The sequence below is a fragment of the Phasianus colchicus genome, chromosome 9 (assembly GCF_987193195.1).
Source record: "Phasianus colchicus chromosome 9, bPhaCol1.hap1.1, whole genome shotgun sequence".
NCBI lineage: Eukaryota > Metazoa > Chordata > Aves > Galliformes > Phasianidae > Phasianus > Phasianus colchicus.
Genome location: NC_143444.1, coordinates 17,118,929 through 17,139,957, shown reverse-complemented (window position 1 = coordinate 17,139,957; position 21,029 = coordinate 17,118,929). Strand labels below are relative to the sequence as shown.

The 21,029-nt window shown below is 38.6% G+C and overlaps 2 protein-coding genes across 6 annotated transcripts in view; one reads left to right on the top strand and one right to left on the bottom strand.

Annotated features, from left to right (window-relative positions):
- HFM1 (helicase for meiosis 1) overlaps positions 1 to 2,924 on the bottom strand; it is a 60,405-nt gene extending 57,481 nt beyond the window's left edge. For both annotated transcript variants that reach the window (XM_090146370.1, XM_090146371.1), the window contains exons 1-2: positions 2,655 to 2,924; positions 691 to 848 (exon numbers count right to left, since the gene is read on the bottom strand). The gene's annotated coding sequence lies outside the window, so the exon portion shown is untranslated. The remainder of the gene's footprint in view (positions 1 to 690; positions 849 to 2,654) is intronic.
- Positions 2,925 to 2,979: 55 nt separating this feature from the next.
- On the top strand, positions 2,980 to 20,169 carry CDC7 (cell division cycle 7). Of its 4 annotated transcripts, none has more exons than XM_031614736.2 (12): positions 2,980 to 3,123; positions 5,283 to 5,383; positions 7,749 to 7,835; positions 9,540 to 9,675; positions 10,301 to 10,394; positions 10,477 to 10,619; positions 11,609 to 11,864; positions 12,435 to 12,530; positions 13,313 to 13,479; positions 14,992 to 15,074; positions 17,928 to 18,077; positions 19,028 to 20,169. In XM_031614736.2, exons 2-12 carry the CDS (start codon positions 5,290 to 5,292, stop codon positions 19,402 to 19,404), a joined length of 1,683 nt encoding a protein of 560 aa, XP_031470596.1. In that variant the 5' UTR covers positions 2,980 to 3,123; positions 5,283 to 5,289; the 3' UTR covers positions 19,405 to 20,169. The 4 variants fall into 4 exon arrangements, with proteins under 4 accessions (XP_031470596.1, XP_031470597.1, XP_090002503.1 ...); XM_031614737.2 differs by having other exon boundaries at positions 2,980 to 3,127; XM_090146377.1 differs by having other exon boundaries at positions 3,057 to 3,127; positions 7,752 to 7,835.
- The last annotated feature ends 860 nt before the right edge of the window (positions 20,170 to 21,029 follow it).

Here is a 21,029-nt window from a genome sequence, read left to right as displayed (position 1 = left end):
TATTCTAGGGCTCCCTAGCATCACAAAATACTCATTTGCATGTGAGATCAAAGCTGGCAATCTCAGCTTTCATGTAAAATGGTTAAGGTATGGAAATGGAAAATGAAAAACAGAAAGAAAAAACGTAGTCCCATGGTTTTCAAATCAATCTCTTCATGTTAGTGCAAGACTCATGAGTCCTGAATGATTGCATTTGACAGTATTCCTAAAGGGCACAATAGCATGAAGAGATTTGTCTCAACCTGGTGCTAAAGAGAGAAAATTCTGCCATAGAATCATGTTGCTTGACAATAAGAGGAATTAAGGTAGGAAACATGACATTTAGGCTAATGAAGACTGAATAACATATTCAACAGCCTATATTAACATTAAAATGTACATACTGGTATACATATGTGTTGTCAGGGCAGTAACAACTTGTAATATACTAGTAGTATACTAAGTATTTTCTAATTTCTCAGTAAATACTTTTGACACTAGTGGGATGCAAGGATCTCCTACCTCTGTCTGTACTGGAAACATTCCTCAGTTATCTTTTTGGGATCTTTTCTTTGAGACTGAAGCACAGTACAAGTACAAGGAGACTTATGCTAACTTAACTGACCTACGAAGAGGTTAATAGCTGTGTTCCGGCATCAACACAGACTATTTTAGATCTGTCAACAACAACAACAAAAAAAATTGATTCACCTGCAGATTCTGGCAGCAGTAGATGCAATCTCACAGGAAAGTTTTGATCTTTTCTTGGAGAGCTCCCAGAGGTTGGCTTTGGCAATTGCTTGTCAGCCTTAAGCAACGTTCTTCCTGGGCCTGGCTTGTCATTTGGCTTCTCATCCTACAGATCCAACCTAGAGATAAAGCCACAAAGAGGAGACAGTTCAGCAGTTTGACTTGTAGAACATTAGACATGCTGCTTTGTTTGCTGTATTTGGCTGATGCAATTTCTTTTCTTTTGTTCTGAGAAGCTCTGCCTTAGTACATTGTTAGAAGTGGAAATTCAATGTTGAATGAGAAGATGGAGGCTTCTCTGCCCCAACAGCAAAGAAGAAAAGGGATTTCTGCTTTCCCAAGCCAGCATAAAAGGAGCATTTCTCATGCTTTAGCAAAGGCACAGAAGCTATTTTTACATATTTTATAGTCCTTCTGAATGAAATTAGCTGGAGATACTTAAGCAAGGATTAAGGAAATTGAGTGAAAATGGTATACATAATTTTTTTTTGTTGTTGTTAAGATGTACATGAAGAAAGACACTGGTGAAGGGGTGAATTTTGTGAAGATATTTTTATGAGAGTCACAAGCCAGCTTGACTGAACTTCTCCCTTAAGCAGATGAGAAGCTAGAATGTAAAAAGCGTTTTTAGAGATAAATGAAGGTGAGCATTAAGGTTGGCACTTCTGGCAGACTAAGAAGAGTAGGACAATAAAATAAGAGACAATATTACATTATATTACAAGTGCAGTTATGCTTATGAAACAATACTAGTGAACTGGACACAGTGGAGAAGCAGAAACAATGGAAAGACAGCACAAGGGAGCACAATGCATTTACACCATTAGGAAAGAAGAAAATGGAGAGAAATAAGTGATCAAGGCAGATAAATGATGAGGTCTAAGTGAAAAGGTTTTTAGGTGCTGGAAGGAAGAAAACAGAGATGCAACAGAAAAAGAAACCACAGCTATGTAGAACCTATTTTAGAAGATAAAATGAAATGGATTTGTCACTGCCCATGAATGTAAGCGAAGTGGTAGTGAGAGAAATAGTATCGGTATTGCTAACAGAAATGCCAAGAATGGAAGCTTCATAGAAGGGGTGATGGTTCAGTACGTAGATTCCCACAGCACAAAAGCAGACAGGGCAAGAAGCAGGCTGCAATTCTGGCCACAAGGCCGCAGAGCTGAACGCACAGCTCATACATAATCACCAGATCTTTTGCAAATATTAATTTGAAAGTTATGGCAATACAGTGCAATGGAACGCTCAGCAGGTAACACTGCCCCACCAGGTTAAGTGAAAACGGCAGTGCCTATTGCTAGCAGCAGGACAGGCCTGCTCAAATGAACACTTACATAACACTTCTAACTTCTAGAAGATTACATGGATAAAAGAGAGGAGAATTCGTCATTATTTTGTCATTATCCCTCATTTAATTCACGTTTGCTATAATCTGCTCTTAAATACCCTCACCCTTAACCTAAATTATTAAGCCTTACTGTATTTAACTGAGCAAAACTTCTGAGCAAAAGCTGCTGCACTGCTTTGTTAAGAACTCTGAACAGAAGGTGCCAATTAGAAATGTTGGGGAAAAAAATAACCGTCCCACAAAAAACACAAAAGCAGCTTAACAACGTATCTGGGCACCCTCTTCCGAAACCGTGTAACAGGAGACCACGCAGCTCGGTGAAGGAGCGGAACTGTTCCTGCTTTGAAGCCCTCTGCGCGCTGTGAGGCGGCAGCCGAATGGGAACCTCGGCAGCGTCAGGGCTTCCTGTTCTTCACCGAGGGATGAAGCCATTTGTGCTCAGATGCAGAAGAGCCAGTCTTTAATAAAAACAACGCTTAATTTTCACCTCATAATAATAATAATGACCAAAAGTCTGGATAAAAGACAAAAAAACAACAACAACAAAAAAAAACCCACACAAACAACAACGTACATGGAGCAGCTTCACGGACTCCCGAAGAACTGAGCTGAACTGACGGCAGATCTGAAGAGAACCAGATCTCACCTCGGGCAGGCAATTATTTCGCAGTATCTTGTTCTCACACACAGAGAACAAGATTTACGCGGGCTGTTATCCCGCAGACACTGCGGCCCACACGGGCGGCCCAGCAGGCCCCCGCCGCCACACAGCTCTCTCCCCGCTCCGGCAGATCCGAGGGCGCAGGACGGAGCGGAGCGGAGCGGAGCGGAGCGGATCAACAAGCGCGCAGCCCGCCATCCCCGCCGCCGGCACTCACTCGGGGCGGGCCTCTCCCTCCGCCGACCAATAGCAGCGCGCCTCCCCGCGGCCCGCCGTCCCATTGGCCGCGGCCGTGGCTTCCGCCGAGAGCCGGGATTGGTCGCGGAGGGGCGGTCGGCAAAAGGCGGCAGCGGGCAAAACTCCGGCGCGTCGCGGCGGCCGCGTGAGTGAGTCCCCGCGTGTCCCCGAGCCCCCTCGCGCCCCCACTCCTCGCTGCACCGCGGCCGGCCCCGCAGCCTCTCGTTAGGCATGGACGCGGCTTGCTCGTCCCCCGCCTCCGCTGCGCTCCCTTGGCGCTTCCCCTGCAGCCCGTCCCCGGGGAGGCCCCGCTCCGCGCCGGGCCGATGCCCGCGTGTGATCCCGTCAGGGCAGGGCGGGCGGGCTGCGGGACGTGGGCCGGGCGGCCCCGCTTCTCCGCGCCCGACGCGGGAGCAGCCCGCGGGGTCCGGCCCCGTTTCCCGCACGGCGCATGCCTCGAAGCTCCGGCCCGCCGCTATCGATGCCCGCGGCACGGCGCGTCTGACGGGAGCCTCGCTGCAGGCGCACCCGCTGTGACACGTTCCACACGCGTGCCCTTTGTCTGCGAGTAGCGGCGTTACCTAGCTCGAGTCCTGCGTGTGCGGCTCCTCGTGCGCTGTTGGTGCTGCTCGAGTCGCGGTGCCGCCGGTGGTTCTGTGGCAGTTGGCGATGCTGCAGCCGAGGACGGCCGCTGAGCGCTCGGGACCTGAGCCGAAGGGCCCTGGAGCTGTGTGAGCCGTGTGGGCCGCCACCGCTGCACCTCGCTCATTTCCAGGCCGTGCAGAACTTTTTTTCTGTGATGGGAGCCGGAACACCTGAGGGTGAATTGAGCTGAAACTTTGCATCATCTCCGTCTTCCTCTTTTTTCTCTCAGATGATCCCTTTTGAATGTTTTGTAACGTAAAAACTAGATGCCTGACTTGATGAAACTCCATTAGGTTCCATTTTATGACCACGAGGCCCACTTCCAAGTCTGTAAACTGTTTCAAAGTATATTCAGGTGTTCCTGGCATTCAGTTCTGCAGCCATCAGCACCTGTTTAACACAAAGCAATGGAAGGGGCACCCTGAGTTACTGAGCCCCCTCTGCCCTGCCCGTGTTCCCGAGGTCTTGCAGGCTGAGCAGCTTTGCTTCCAGCTTTCTGAAAATGCCAGCCTTGCTCTGGCAGAAGCTGGAGCTGGGGTTGCATTTCGGCATGCTGGTTACAGCAAGTGCTGCCGTGTGCTGATGGGCTGTCCTTGCTCTGCTAATGAGGCCGTGTTCAGGGCACTCCTTGCTCTGTTAATGAGGCCGTGCCATTGCAGATTTGGAACAGGCTGGTCTGCCTGCTCAGCACTAGCAGGGCAGTGCCTACCTGTGAAAGGCTGCAGAGTGCTGCCTCACTCCGTGAGTCGCCAAGTTGCATTCTCCAGCAAAGTTCCCTCACAGAAAGAGGCTGTCGCCTGTCCCCATTCTGCTGCCTGAGAATGACAGAATAAAGGTAGCCAGGATTCTCAGGGGACAAAGCGTATTCCAACTCGCTGGAATAGATGAATCCTTTCATCTGAAGTTTTTCAAAATACGTTCCCCTCTCATAGAAAAGTTCAGGCAGAACTTTGTGGGCTCGGCAAAGGTACGAGCAAGGAAGATCCTCGAGAAGAAAATGGTGCCACTGTGAGAGGTGCTGCTGAGCTCCCTTGTCACTGTTCGTCCTTCGCTGGTGCTCTGCTTCTCTTTTCTTCATGAAATAGGATTATCTTTTCTTTAATTGTACATTAGTACAGTAATTTACACCTTTTCTTACAAGATTTGGGAAGAAGCATTTCAAAATAAATATGTTCTATTACTTTTATGAGATATTAGAACAAATAATCATGCTTTTGGGTTATGTTCTCTAGAAGAGGGAGAAATCTCACATATTGAGATGATTTTCTCATGTGTTTTCACGTTTTCTGTCTTTGTAGAGGTGCTGCAGTGTACAGTGTAGCTAATTTCTTGTGGACCAGTTCCCCACTTTTCAAAGCAAACTTCAGGAAAAAGATATAGCTTTAACATGAATGAGAAAACACTCCAGTTAGAAGAAAATCATTTGTCTCTAAACTTATCCTGCTTTCTTCTTTCTCTTTCCCCTTCTTATCTTTTACTGGAGATCAAGTGAGTTTACTGGTTTGATTTTCTCTGGGATGGTAGATGCCTTGCAATTTTAGGCAGCACAGAGGAATTCCTCACACTCTGAGTGCGGGGCAGTGGAGTGTATTATCAGATATGTTTGCTCCCTCAAGTGTCCAGAAGTGGTTTTCAAGGTCTTGTTTTTTTTTTCTTTAGTTTTGTAATGGAGACAGAGTCCAAGTCTCACTGTGATGAGCAGCACCCTCATCAGGCTGAAGACACAAGCAGAAAACTTGCACAGAACAGTAAGCTTTCAGGTACGTGCTTGAACAGGGACTGCTAACAATACATTTTGGTGTTGATGTGCTTCTTCATCACTTCAGAAAGCTTTAACATCAACTATCATATTGTATAAAGAATTAATGAAATGAGAACATTTGAAATTGCTGTTGACATTAAGCGAATTCCTGCTTTCCATGTGGCTACAAAAGTTCAGCAGTAGTTTGTCACCATTCCTTTATCCCATTTATTTATTACAGAATTTATTATCTTAAGGGATAATAGAATTCCAAAAGGGTCTTCTTCAGAATAAAATTCTCTTACCAGACAATGTCTCAACAATAATATTTTGCCTTTTAAAATATAATCACCAGCCTTGGCCTTAAATATCTGCAGATGTGTCGGTGTGCACAAACACACTGTTCTTTCTCATGCAAGAGAAGCTAAACTACAGACACGTGCTCTGATAGTGGTTTTATTGCTGTTTTTATTTTGTCTGTTTACGACTTTACTTAAATCTGGGCGTTCTATACTCAGGCACCATCCTTGCTCAGTAATTGCTGGTGGTCAGACGGTTTATATATAATGGCTACTGATTTTCCTAGAAATAGTCCTCTGTCATTTTGCTGCACATCCGTGTCCAGAATTAGAGCAATGCTGAATAGCATTTAATGTCTCACTTAGCAAATGCTTTTCATTCTGGGAAATAAATTAATTGCTTTAAGATCTCACAGAAAACATTGCAAAGAATGGCTGCATTTTTAAATTGTGTTTTGCCAACAATGGGGCAAGCGCTATGCCCAGCTGGGGATTCAGACTCCTGGAAGAGAACATATGATGTTTATGCTGCTTTCAACAAGGACACTCAATGTTTGTTTGCTTTTGGGATCTTTCACATGTGAAGCTATGTTGAGTTGCTAAATTTTCTTGGTGTCTGGGATATGTACTCCTCTGGCCTAGGATCACTCAGCTATTAGAGCTCTGATAATGTTCAGCTCTTTCAACTCAGTTGCACAAAACCAAGTAGCTGGCAGATTGTATTGCAGCAGTTGCAAGAGCTTTTCATTATTGTTACTGTCTACCATAAGGCCATTGGTCTGGTGACAAGTTAAAGTCTGCTTAAAATCTGATCTGCTAGTTTCTGAAGACTTAAACGATGTGGGTTTCAAGTCCTTATTGGAGACATTTGCATTTTGCCGAGGTTAAGTCCTTTTTTCCAACCAAAGAATTTTACTGGAGCAGTTCCAGTGCAAATTCGGTGTAATCAGTAAGAACTGAAGCTTAAGCTCCTCTTTTCAGAAGTCAAGCTCAGATATGAGTGCTGGAACAAAACTGTAGGTTGCTTTATTTGGAGCAGGTTGCATAGCAATCCAGTTCTAAACAAGGCAGTTCTGACAGAGCTGTTAAGATCCATATCAGCATTTCGAACCATTTTCTATGCCTGTCCTTTGGCACACAGCCTTTAGGCATGAAGGTCTGTCTAGGATATTTCAGAACTAACAACATTCCCATCTTGAGCAGTAAGGCCCATGTTTTACCAATGCATGCTTTATTACAAGCATATTGGTGATGTTTTAAAAGTAACTCTCATTACTTACAACTTGTTGTTCAGGTAAAACATGGTACACTTTAATGTATACAATAAAATTTATATTTATATTAAATTGAATTTATTATTCATTTTTAGGATGAAAATGATAAACTTTTGTTTTTTTTCCATTTGATGTAGCTTCCTAATAGCATTTTTTTCATACTTCTGCATAATCAAATGTTCTTTAACCCTGCTTCATACTCAGCTTCAAGAGAAATAGAGAACAATTAAAATAGAAGCATTCAGGAACTGAATGGAAAGCTAACTTTTGGAAGGAATGCAGTACAACATCCTTGTCCTGCCATCTAGTGATTGCAGCACAAAGTACAATAATTTAAATGCAAAGCAAATATGCTTTTTGGTATTTACTATTGTAACAGTTTAAGAGATTGTATTGGTGATTTTAAATAATAATAATTTTCCTACATTTTTGATTCTTGGTTTGTATCTCATGGATGTGCCCCTTCGTTATTATAGTTTTGTCTTTTGTGACTTTGACATTGCATGTCTCAGGAAACATTAATCAATGAGCTATAATGTGAAGTTTTACAAAATCAGCTTTTCCTCTCTCAGAAATTTCTATGTGGCAGGTAGGTAAAATTTTTTTAAATGCTGCAGGATGGAAGGGAATGTGAAGAAGATGATCAATTAGGCGGACAGTAATGCAAGGATAGGTACCCCTTGTCTGTTTTTCCTGCAGTTTGTCAAGTTACAGTACTAGAAATTGATGTATGATTTATGATCTGAATTACAGACCAGATACTGAATTGAGCAATAAAATTCTCAACTGATTTTTCCCATTCTTTCCACAGCAGGAATAAAAAAAGATATTGAAAAACTTTATGAAGCAGTGCCACAGCTTGTAAATGTGTTCAAAATTAAGGAAAAAATTGGAGAAGGTAAATGTTTTATTGTAGCTTGCTTAAACTTACATCTCTTCTAGTATGTATAACTTAGCAAGTATAAATCTAAAATGCCAATACATGCAATTTAAGACAGATGCCTTTTGATTTACTTTTCAGTGTATACAGTACTCAGGTTTTTTTTTTTTACATGGAAAATCTATTTATGTGCATTTATGTTTTGACATATTTAACTACTGGCTTTGTTTCTGCTGAAACTATGTGGGCAGAAGTGGAGGAGGAAGCTAGAATATTATAGCTACTTTAGTTTCTTTGTTGTTGTTGCTGGGTTTTGTTTTTAGGATATACAGGATCAAATTTTGGAACACTTAGGTACTCCTGATGTTCAGTGGATACTATTGTAGAAGGTAGGTATGACTATAAGTAGATTCCTAGTGACTTCTGAGTCTGGGACTTCAGCACTTTTTGAAACTTTACCTAGGAATGGCACTCCACACTTAAAAGCAAAGATGTGTATGAGAAGCAGGGTAGCTTTGTAGCTGTTTTGCAATGGAGTAACTGTGATGGCAAACCAGGGGGCTTAAAGTTTGTCTGTCAAAGAAGGTAAAAAGCTCCATTCTGCACAGTGATCCAGAATTTCTAGAAAACGTGCAGTTCTGTTTGTCATAAATAAGATAGAATAGTTAAGCTAAATCTCCAGTTATGAATAGTACTTCAATTTCTCTCCTGGGAGCAAACAATGCTCTTGAAAGCCAAAAATACCACTAGCAGTTCTGTGGAATAAAGACAAGACAAGCTTCAACTTAGGATTCCATTCAGGAGTCTGTTTTGTTTTAGCAGTTCTCACCACCAAAAAGAAGGTCTTAGGTCAACTTAGTAACCCATGTTGCTATGAGCAATTCTACTCGATTTATGGGGCACTAGATTTTTTTACAACTGCAAGAAGTATTTAGAGATTTTGCTGGCATTTTGATGTACGTATATGCTTACAGACTGTTAAATTTAATGTGACATAAACACAGTAGTTAAAATATAATCAAAAGTAAATTTGAACTGCTTGTTCATAGGGAAAAATGCTTTGACTTGTATGTTCAGGTGTCTCAGATCATTAGGATAAATTAACCTTCCCAGGGATATTTTAAGATATCTTTAAAACTGTAACAGATAAAACTGTAATAATAAAACCTAAAGCTGTAAGATTATTGTACAGTGTGAATACTCTCTTTCTCAAAGGAGTCTATAGTGTTCTGTCTCTGTGGTAATGCTGGGGGCCAACAAATAGAAAAGCTATACCTTTATAAGGTAGAGATTCCTCTTACTTTATAAATAAGATAACAGAATTAAGGAAAATGTAATGATTTCAGAAGTTCCTTGAATAGCAAAAGCAGTGCTATCCAGATTAGCATTAGATAGCTGACTTACATTGCAGAGAAAGAAGAGTTGGATGTCAGATGAAAGAGAGCTACCTAAACAAGAAAGCAAATCAAAGATAGGAAAATTTACATTCAAAGAGCTCTATGTCCCAGGCAAGTTAGACAGTGTAACATTTGCATTTTTACTGACATTAAAAAAATTGTATACAAGATCACTGAATTCAGTAGTAGAAAAAAGAAACTGCCTATTTTCTCTTCCAAAATGTGCTTTTGACGTAGCGTCAGATGCGCTGTAAGACTGTGAACATTTAGATCATTTCTGTAAAAATCTGATGCTGAAGACAGTGTTTTTCTCCCTTTTTTACAGGTACTTTTAGTTCTGTTTACTTGGCCACAGCACAACTACAAACAGGATGTGAAGAAAAAATGGCTCTGAAGCACTTGATTCCAACCAGTCACCCTCTGCGAATTGCTGCTGAACTTCAGTGCCTCACAGTAGCAGGGTACTAAAAAAAAAATTATGATTGTTATGATTAAACTGCTGAATGTTTTCTTGCTGCTCTGCATTTATGTTTGAAAAGTTTTGGCGCTTCACTCAGATTTTCTTTTTTTAATCTCAGAAATGTTTGAGACTTATAGCAGGAGCAAATAAGAAATGGATTCTTTTCTTAATGAATGTCTTTTTTGCTGGTCTTAGTTTGCAGACCATGCTACATTTTTTATCTCAGAAGTTCCATAATGTATATAGTGGGAACAGCTGCTTGGAAAAAATAATCTCTTAATAAGAAATTAAAGTTTTAGAAATGAATTCTAGTCACCAGTGTGCTCAATAGCACCTTTTTAGAGTAGCCAGTGTTTTTAGAGTAGCCAGTGTCGTGAACTCCTACATTTAATTGCAGCGGTAACTACGAACTGTGGCCCCCAGATCTGTAGAGCCCTCATCTCAAACTTCAGGACTCAAAAGGAACATAAGAAAAACACAAGAACAACATAATTACTGCTAATAAGACTGTTGCCAAGGTATAAATTAGATATTAAAAGAAAGACAGACTGAAGTTTACAGGAAATAAAAGAAAATCAAAATTCATCTTCTGGTCTTTGTTCAGTGACGTTACTTCTCTTTTTTAGGGGACAAGATAACGTTATGGGAGTTAAGTATTGCTTTAGGAAAAATGATCACGTGGTTATTGTTATGCCATATCTGGAACATGAATCCTTCTTGGTGAGTCCCAGACTTCTTATGTGTAATAAAGCTTCTTAATTGAAAGTAGTTGCATAATAATAGTATCCAAATGATCTTTCAGGACATTCTGAATTCTCTTTCCTTTGAAGAAGTGAAAGAATATATGTTTAATCTGTTTAAAGCATTGAGGCGCATTCATCACTTTGGTATTGTTCATCGTGACGTCAAACCCAGTAACTTTCTCTACAACAGGAGGCTGAAGCAGTAAGTCTGTCCAGATGTCCATATTGTGATCTCGTCTGGGGCTGTGTGTCTTGGCAGAACAGATTAAATGAGGCTTTTGGTTTTCTTCCTTCCAGCTGCCTAACATGTGCTTAAGTAATAAAGCTAAAAAAGACTTTTTATTTGTAAAACTTTTATTTCTGTGTTTAGGGATTTGGGAATGGAAAGATTTTTTTTAGCATTTAATTTAGTATCTGCCTTACAGAGTGTCAAGTACCTGAAAAAGTGAAAATTTACTGTTGAGTACAGATATAACATTTTTTAATAAAAATGAGAATAAAATCAGTAATGGTCTGAAAAAAAGCTAATAGGTACTTGTTAAGCATAGGCTGGTATTTGTAACTTTCTACTCATGAATTTTTATAACTAATGCATTTGGTATCTGAAGACTAAAAAGTCACGTGCTGCTTTTTTTTTTGGAATAGACTGAGTAAGATACTGTTTCATTGCTAGCAGTTCTGTGGTGATTAGTGAGTTGGGTGCAATTAGTGAAGGTTTGCTGGGGAAAAAACCTGATTAAAGATAAGCGATTTACAGTAGCATTGCTTGAGGTTTGGCAAAACTCTCAGCATTGTTATTATTCCAGCTGTCTTCACTGCTGCATTGTGCCTCTGTCCATGACAGGTCAATTCACTTTTACTTGGCTGCTTGTTGAGGTAATTCAGAACTGTAGGAATGAGAACCCCAGAAAGAGATTACTGGGAATAGCTTTCAAAATGTCAGTGGTGAAAGTATACACTTCAAAAGCTTACAAGTCAAGAAACAGCAAAGTAAGAGAAATAGGCATAGTGTAAAAATGAGGGGACAAATAGGGATAGACAGGTAGGACAAACAGAGCAGAAAAAATAGAACTGTGTTGCTGGTGGCAGCACATAAGCAACATGAGGAGTAAACTGAATAAACAAGTAATGAGTTGTTGATAAAACTGGTTGATACTTTTTGACTCTTGATTCTAACTTTGTTTCTTTTAGGTATGCCTTGGTAGATTTTGGCTTGGCACAAGGAACTCCTGATACAAAAATTGAACTTCTCAAAACTGCCCATTCTGAAGGCCAGCAGGGAAGTTACTCACAAAGCAATCCCAGCATAGCTTTGGGAAATGGGGTTTCCGTCGCTGTCACAGCACCTAAACAGATTGCTCAACAGTTAGCGTCAAGAGCATCTGATAAAAGCTCACACTCCAGTTCACACTCAAAAATACAGATTAAACAAGGAAAAGGAGGAAAGGTTATCAGTTGCTTTCATTAATATTTTTGCATGTTTAATGTATTTTTTTCATCCAACAGGGGGAGATGTAATACCTGAACAAAAGCTGTGCTGATCTTGCAGGATTTGATGCACAGAACCAATTTTCACATTGGAGTAGCTAGTTTTATGTAATGCTATTGGCGTCATTCAGTATCTGTTAGATATAATTCAGCATTGAAAGCTGCATAAAACTCTAGCATGAGTTACTCTAGACAACCCTAAATCTTTTTTTATTTTATTTTAAATCCCACATGCTGTGAAACTCCTCCCCAAACCAATAATTATTTGCGTATGCTTACTTGCATATATGTAACAAATGCAAAACAGATGGCATTTCAAATCATCTTGGGGCACATGAGGTGTGATTAACTCTGTGAGCATGTTTGGTGTTCTGTCTAGGTGTTGTTTTCTACACAGTGAACTGATGCCTGAAAATGACTTACCGCGTAGATGTTTCAGTTTTATGTCACTTAACACAGTTCTTGAACTCCCAGTATCCAGCTGACCCACTGGATAAGATCCTTACTGTATTCTTTGTTGATGTTGTAGGAGGATTCTGTGCACCATTCTGCCCAACGGTCTGTCTTTGGAGAGAGGAATTTCAACATCTATTGTTCCACATACCAGGAGAACTCAAATACAAAAGTAAGAAACATGACTCATCAGTAAGAGGAATTTGTTACGTCTTTGAGAAATTACAGAACCAGTTCTATAAGATTGGGCAGAGCCCTGTGAAACTAAAGTTCTCAGCTGACAATTAAGAATACAGATTATTAAGTGTGACTTCACTGAAAGGCTTGAAGAGTTTTTCATTTGTTTCAGTCCCTTTTGAAACTCCTGAAGAGGTTTTATGTACATCTCCCCAGCTCATCTTCTCTGTATGCTAGTTGGTATCTTTCCTACACACGTACCTTTCCGCCAACGTATCTTTAGTTTGTGAAACCTTAGCTTGTTATTTTGCAACTGAAGCTGTAGAGAAAACAAGTATGTAATAAATGTTTTCATTTTGTTGTTAGAAATTAATGTGACATGGAGAAAAACCCCAACTAAAATAGAAGGCTTGTGTAACAATGATTATCTTATTGTAGAATTAAAACTAGTACTATGTTGTGGCATTAGCTATTTCATACGCTTTTTTTTTTTTTTTTTAACTAATGTTGAATCAAAAGAATGCTTGAAAAATTATGCTAACTTGAGAAAAAAACTTGAAGTTTCAAAATATCTATTGAATATTAATTTTTGTAACCACTGAAAAATGAAGTACATTTATAGATGTTATGATTTGGTAGAAAGATTTGCTATCTTCTGTTTTAAAATTGAAGCTCCTTGCTGATGAGAGTCTTTTCAGTAGTTTTGAGATAGGTATCTGTACATAGAGGGAAGCTTCTTAAATATTTCACCTTCTTAAAAAAATATCTGTTTTGCAGCTCATTAAACAATCAAAGATGATAGATGTTTCATCTAGAAAGTTAGTAACAAAGAAGAAGATTATTTCTACCAAAGCAGTGAGCAGGAAAGCTGCCAGTGGTTGTCCATCAAACCTGACCTGTGACTGTTACGCAACAGACAGAGTTTGCAGTGTTTGCCTTTCAAGGTAATTTGCTTCAACAATGCTGTAAAATTGCTTACTATGCTGTCAAACAAGGTCAAAAAGCTTGGATTTACTGGACAGCTGTTTTAGTAGCTGAAAGACAGCATTTATGCAGCCCTTACGACACTAGGCATACTCTTCAAAAAGAACAGTTCATGGAATTTGTGGAGTAATTAGTTCACTGCTATCTGCAGCAAGAGATTCACTGTTAATGATTTTCTGTTGCTGTTGTATTTAATTATCTGCCTACATGGGTTGTAGAAAATAACCTGAGTTAGTTACAACACTTAGACAACAATCTCTCATTGAGCAGTTATCTAATGGGCCTAAATTATGCCAACTGCATTGAAATTCAGTGATTGGACTCTTGCTTTCTGAGAACTTAAGGTTAAATACATTCCTCAAGCTGTTTGCATTCTGGAAATCATGAAACATAGAATAAAAAGGAAAGATGACAGTGCTGTATATCTTAATTTGAAATGTTTTAATAGTGAACACGCCAGAGAATCTAAATAACTCAGTTCAGATCTATTCCTCTGTAGTTCATTTAGGGGACAGAAATTTGTGCAGAGAAATCTGCTTGCTAGGCATAGTCATGAAACTGTGTGGTACCTCTCTTCCCTGACTGTCAAAATATAATGGTATCAAAGTCAGTTCAGAAATTAAACATGAGGAATTTGCTAGACTCACAAAAAAGCTGGCCTGTAGAAGGAAGGTACTTTAGACCTTCTATACAAGAAAGAGTTTTAATAACGATCTCACACCTTTTAGTTAATTTAACAAGAAGTAAATTCTTTTCAACGCTCAGAAATATGAACCCTAGTTTGCTCTAGATAAATAAAAAGCCATAACATCCACACCCAAGAAACTTGAAAGTTCCCTGTGAAAATGCTTGTTATCATTGAATGAAACTGAAAATATTGTGACTGAAGTATGCAGTAAATATTCCTTCTACATATTATAACAAGACCAATAATATAATTGGTAATTATAATAAGGTTATTTCATATGAGCTACTAATTATACACTAGATAATTATAAGATGCTTCAGACCTAAAAACTGAATAAGACATTTACACATCTCACAAAAGTATATTCTAAAAATATAAAACATCATTATAATTAGAACTATATAGAAGCTGTAACAGAGCCCAGGGTGATGTGCCCCGCAAATCTGGAGACAACTCAGCTTTGTCAGTTAAGAAGACAAACAGTGTTCTCCTGAAACACTCAGAAAAGGAATTAAACACTTAAAGAGCTATCAAGAAGATGATGGTGCTTCAGAAAATAAGGCAACAGACATAAAAGGATGGGATTAGGTTCCTGATGAAGCATATGACCTACTTGATAAGCTACTAGACTTAAACCCTGCAACAAGAATAACTGCAAAAACTGAATAATGCAGATTTACACATCTGACAAAAGTATATTCTACAAATATTAAACATCATTATAATTAGAACTTATTTATTTCTGAATATATATATTCTAAACATATTTGTCTCTTACAACAAGGTGTCAACAAGTTGCTCCCAGAGCAGGAACACCTGGATTCAGAGCACCAGAAGTACTGACAAAGTGCCCCACTCAGACAACAGGTACTACACAACACACAAAAACTAAATGTCTTTCTTTTTTTCAAACCTGTCATTTATGCGTTGACATTATCTTTTGTATAGGAGGCTTTTTACACATGAAATTCACTTTATTATCCCTTTAACATTTATCAACCATTTCCCAATTTTTAATTTAAAGTTCATTACTCAGAATAAGAAGGAACTAGGAATATTTTCCCGTGTTTGAAACTTGAATGTCTTTATCCCTCTGAGGGGTACTGCCATATGCAGGAGTTCAATAGCATATGTTTTAAAAGAAAACAAAGTTGTAAGTTTTATCAAGTTTCTTGGCTTGTTGCCTTATTTATTCAAGAAAAATCTTAAATAAATCTTAGAGGGATATGCCTTAGACTTTTCTAGACTGTTTGCCACATGTATTTTGCTGTCACAGGCATAATGAATTGTATGAGAGCAATTTTTATGTTTTTTATGAAGTGTTAGTTAATCAGTACTTTTCACTCGATTTTTTTTCCTCTTTACTTATACTTTAAATAGGTAATCTGTAAATTTCATGATTTTTTCTCACTGAGATTTTTAATTTTTCAGGGCTAAAACCTACACGTTTCAGTAGTCTGGTAAATATTGGAGCTAATGGTTAATTGGTTAATGCATTAGCTGATGCAAGTAGACTGGGAGAAACTCTGCATACATGGAGAATTGGAGGAGTGATATAAAGTTAAACATGTCATGTATGACCAGAGGTCTTTGATTATGAAAATGAAGGATAGAAACAAACGTTCTCAAAATTTGTATTTAAAATAAGTTTATAGCCATCTTTTTCGCTGAGCACTTTGAAGAAAATAGTCAATTTACAGCATTTGAAAGTGCTTATACACACACAGAGTAGCCTTACAGTATGTTTGATCAGCATATCCGTTGATAGCTTAATGCTATTTGAGACAGGATCTGTGCTGTGGGCATGGCTGGGATTTCAAGAGGTATGGCAGCCTACTTGGAGTCACTGTGCCTGTGCTGTAACAGCCAGCTTTATGAGCAGGGAAACATCCAGAAATCCAGGACAAGTTTAGACAATCCCTGAATCTGTCTAGACAGAATTTATGCAGAAAGAAGACATACTTAAGAAATTTTGGACAGAAGGTTGTCTTAAGTGTGCTTTCAGACAGTTTTCTGTTCTCTAGGGTAACGGAGGGCAGGATTACAGAAAATATGGGTAAATCTGGAAACCCTCGGGTGTGGCCCTAAAGGTATTGAGTCAGTGCTGCAAAGCTTCTGTAATATGTCAACGAAGTTCTTAATTAGAACTGGGTAGACTAATACTAATATTCATGAGATAATGCTATCCTTGAGCTAACAAATCTTCTTACCCAGTAACATCTGGGACTGCTGTAGTCACCTCCTTGTACTCCTGCCAATCTTGCTACTAGTTTTGGTCTTTCTGCCAAGACCAAGTTATCAGCTGGATCCAGCTGGCTATCCAGACTACCTTAAATAAGTGAGCCAGGTTTAAAACACAGAGAATACAACCCAAACCTACAACTTGGCCCTAAGCAGATCCAGTTACATTTTTTAACTTGATTTGTTTCCCTTTAAGATGGTATCCCTCACTAGTTAGATACTAAACACTAGGCAAATACACAGAGAGGAATCATGATTTTGATGTCATTGCACAAGATCTCGCAGTCTGCTTAAGATGCCTACCCTATCAGAACTGTAGGACTTAGTAGTAATTTCACTATATAATTGTCTGACAATATCAGGAAGAGCTAAATAAATATCTTTAAAAGTCTTCACCTTGATGACTGTCTTTCCCAACCACATACTAAGGGTGATGCATAACACCGTAAGCAGGTAATATGATCAAGATCAATACAGTACCACTAAAACTTTTTAATTGAAGATAAGATGCAAAATTTTTGCACACTGAATTATTGTACCCATAAATAACTTGGATTTTGATTTTTATAAAAGACTTAAAACCTGTGTTTGTAGATCAACTTAGAAGTTTCAGAGCTCTTTGCCGTTTCTAGCTAAAATGTCAGACTTAATTACTGCATATTTTACTGCCTATTTTTGGAAGATATGCAGGATGACTGGAGCTTTATTTCCCAACTTAATTTTTCTCTTTAGAATTTGAGACTTCTTCAGACTCTCTCCTTCACTTTCCTTGCCATCTCTCAAAATGTGCAACTTAGCCAAAAAATTACTGCAGACAGGTATTCTCATAACTTTCAGTATAAAAGTTTCAATCATGCTTTGGCTTCTTCCCTCAGAGAGCTCCCTGTGCTCTTCATAACACAATGAAAGTGATGAATAACTCTTACAGTTCTTAAACAATCTTGTCAAGTGGTTTCATATTAGAGAACAACCAAGTTTGTAGTAAGACAAACCTTTTAGTAAGCCTAACTGGCAACCTCAGTCCCAGAAAAGTAAGACTTACATTCAATTCTGAATTGTTTTGTATTCATGAACTTTTATATAAAGTTTTCTCAATCTAAGCAAACTTACTGAAGTATCAAACTAGCCATTTTTTCCCTCTCTCAGCTCCCACAGAATAGCTCAGATCAGAATAACTTCAAATGTTGTCTCACTACATTTTTTTAAGCACATTAATGAAATTATTAATGTGAGAAATTCTATAGACAAACATTCTCTATAAAAGAAGGCATCTGATTTTATTTACAAGTATACCAATTTACACTGCTTGTTGAAGTGTTATCATTGAGACCACAGTCTGTAAGTAATTCAGAACATTACTTTCTCTGATAACAACACTTCTGGTCATAATTTCTTTTTGAAGAATTTGGGATTTTGCTTTTGATGAAATTTTACTTGTTTTACTTGCTTACTTGTTGCTAAGCTTGCTTTCTATTACAGCAATTGACATGTGGTCTGCAGGAATTGTATTCCTTTCTCTGCTCAGTGGACGGTATCCATTTTACAAAGCAAGCGATGATTTAACTGCTTTGGCACAAATCATGACAGTTCGTGGATCTCGAGAAACCATTCAGGCTGCTAAAACTTTTGGTATGCAAACCTTAATTATGGGGAGGAGGGGAAAATGTATGCCTGGTCTGCTGTTTAGTACAATGATTTACGATCTAGTTGTGACTTGTTTTTATTTTAAACAAACTTTTAACTTTGGGAGTCACTTTGGAGGTAAGTCACACCGTTTTTGCATGCAAAATAACATTACTTATCCATACAAACAGAGTTTTAGGAAAGTTTTTATTTGCCTATCTTTTATAATTTTTTATGAAGAGTAATTCATTCTGTGGATTTCCTAACTTTGCTGCTTTAAGTCAGGGCCACTTGAGGTGAAATATGCCAGCTAAATGTTTCCTACTTCTTAGAATTCTTGCAGTAATATTTATTCCTGCAAAATTTACCATGGAGCCTTAAGTTGTATTGACTTAATATTTAGAGAATGTAAACCTTGCATTTTTATCCAACTTCAAGAAGGACCAGAAACAAACAAACAAACAAAGAAAACAATAAAAATGCAAGAGGGCCTGTTTGGAGGGAGAAAAAAAAGCACAAAAATAGATATAGCCATTTTCCTCACCTGCAAGCCAAACATTAAAACATTTGATACCTGGAAGCATAACTGACAGCATCAATTTTAATTCTCCAAACAGGTGTTTAAATCAGTAATATAAGCAATGAACTGAACTGGGTTTTTAATTTTCAGTTCTGTTAAGATGAGGGTGAAATGGAAAATGGTGCTGTGTGGACTGAGTGATGACTTGTCAATTCATAACTTCATGTAAAGACACAGTTCTGTTCTAAGCAGAGCTACTTCTGGCTTTCTGGGGCCCTTACTGTAAAACATGGCTGATTTGGGTTTTTTTAATTGGTTTTGAACTAATGTCAGCTATGCTTCAATACTTGAAATTTCTTGAAACAAACTTAAAAGTTGTAGTCATAAAGCAAGTAAAATAAAATGTCACTGACTGTAAAAACTATTTTTCTCTTAGGTAAATCAGTTCTTTGTACCCAAGTTGTCCCAGCACAAAACTTACGAACCCTCTGTGAGAAGCTGAGAGGAACAAATAGCAGCTGTAACAGATCCCACGGTGACGCGCCCAGCAAATCTGGAGACAACTCAGCTTTGCCAGTTGAAGTAGACAAACAATCTGCTCCTGAGACACTCAGGAAAGAAATTCAGCACTTAAAGAGCTGTCAGGAAGATGATGGTGCTTCAGAAATTAAGGTGACAGACATGAAAGGATGGGATCAGGTTCCTGATGAAGCATATGACCTACTTGATAAGCTACTAGACTTAAACCCTGCAACAAGAATAACTGCAGAAGATGCTTTGCTGCATCCGTTTTTTAAAGACATGAGACTATGAGAACATGCTCTGTTCATGCTTTTGTACATTTTATATGAAAATGAGATACTGAAGGAGTTTTAATCCGTTGCCCTTACACTCTTTGAAGTACTATTACACTGTGCACAGCACTACTGAAATTGTCTCACAATTGGACTGCAAATGCGACTTCTTAAAAAATGCTTGCAGATGTAAATATTACGTAAATGTTACTAACGTCGTCAAATCCTAAGATGCTTTTGAGGTGTTATTACTGTGCATACCTGTTTTCTAAGAAAATTAACTTTGATTTTAAACTAAAGAGTTTCTCACACTAAGATTATTTCTTGAGATACTCTCTCAAAACATAGAAATTTGCATTGAAGTATGACTGAAATGAAAAAGTGCTCAAGGGATTTCTTTTCCATAATTGCATACCCCTGCTTTGTTCCCAATTAGTACCTGGGAGACTAAAGTGCACTAATTTTGTTGAGATGGTTTTCAGAGAACAGTTTTATTTTGGGAGTGTTGCTGGAACAGGGGCTAGATAGTGAGGTTTTATCATCAAAACAAAAGCATCACTGTTTTAAAAGTACTTTTTCCTGTCTGTTCCTTCCTACTTAGGCAATAGTGATAAATGGAGTTACTCATTTTGCATAGCCTGTATTTCTTCTATGCATTGGTAGCTGCCAATACACAACAACTGTTGCCTTCAGAATATCTTGTGTGACATGTATGTTTGATTTCTGTTATGGAAACTGATTTTTACAGAACATCTTCTAAATAAAGGATTTGTTTTTATAACTTCAGAAATGTGTCTAGAGGTAATTCTATAAAAATAGTTAGGTAAGGTTTCCCTGTGGGATACTTCTGTTCAGGAAGAATTACGCAGCTTTCTTTTCTGCATAAATTTCTCAGTGATGTACAATACTTTTCAGATAGCACTAGTGTATATAGCTGTCATAGTGGAAGTATCTTAATTATCAAGGAAATCTTACTGCCTCACATTAAAAGCTAGCTAATGTCTGGTCACAAATAGGAATCCCCCTCCCATCCCCAGTACCCTCTAGCCTCATGAATTCATTGTGTAAAGTAAGTCATTCTTAGCAGTTACCTCTTTAGAAACCCATCATGCTTTTGGAGACTGAAATATAATACAGTGTTTTTCCAATTACATTTCTTGAAATGCTCATGTTGTTGCTATAAAAGGTTACAGCCACTCCAGGAAAAGATTGCTGCTTTGATAACTTTTATATAAGCCTTCAACAAAGAAGCTGGTAGTTACGTCATGATCAGTGCTGTGGCTGAAAAGTAATTATTTCAGTACATTCAGAATCTCCAGTACATACAAAGTGATGGTAATATTGCCTTGTCCCTGGTATCAGCTGTTAGAGAAAAATATTTGTAGATGTCAGACTACTGATGGTGAGTTTCAGAAAATCTTGAAACCCACAATACTCTGGGGCCCAAGTCTTAGTAACTTTTGCTGTTTATATAGTTTCGACGCAGCACGTCACTGAGAAATTATTTATCTAGAGGAACTGTGGCCAAATTTGGCAACCGATGCTGTCTGCCAGTGTCTGCAGATGTATTCTTTCCTCCTATGTTCACTCATGCTGTCTGTGGTCTCATGAGAGCACTAGCTGATGGAAAAAAAAAAAATGCCA

What these genes read in the sequence shown, in the direction of transcription:
- CDC7 (XM_031614736.2), top strand. Translation starts at nt 5,290, where the DNA reads ATGGAGACAGAGTCCAAGTCTCACTGTGATGAGCAGCACCCTCATCAG. An exon ending in ACAGAACAGTAAGCTTTCAG is followed by an intron (nt 5,384 to 7,748) that starts GTACGTGCTTGA and finishes TTCTTTCCACAG; the next exon opens with CAGGAATAAAAAAAGATATT. An exon ending in TACAACAGGAGGCTGAAGCA is followed by an intron (nt 10,620 to 11,608) that starts GTAAGTCTGTCC and finishes TGTTTCTTTTAG; the next exon opens with GTATGCCTTGGTAGATTTTG.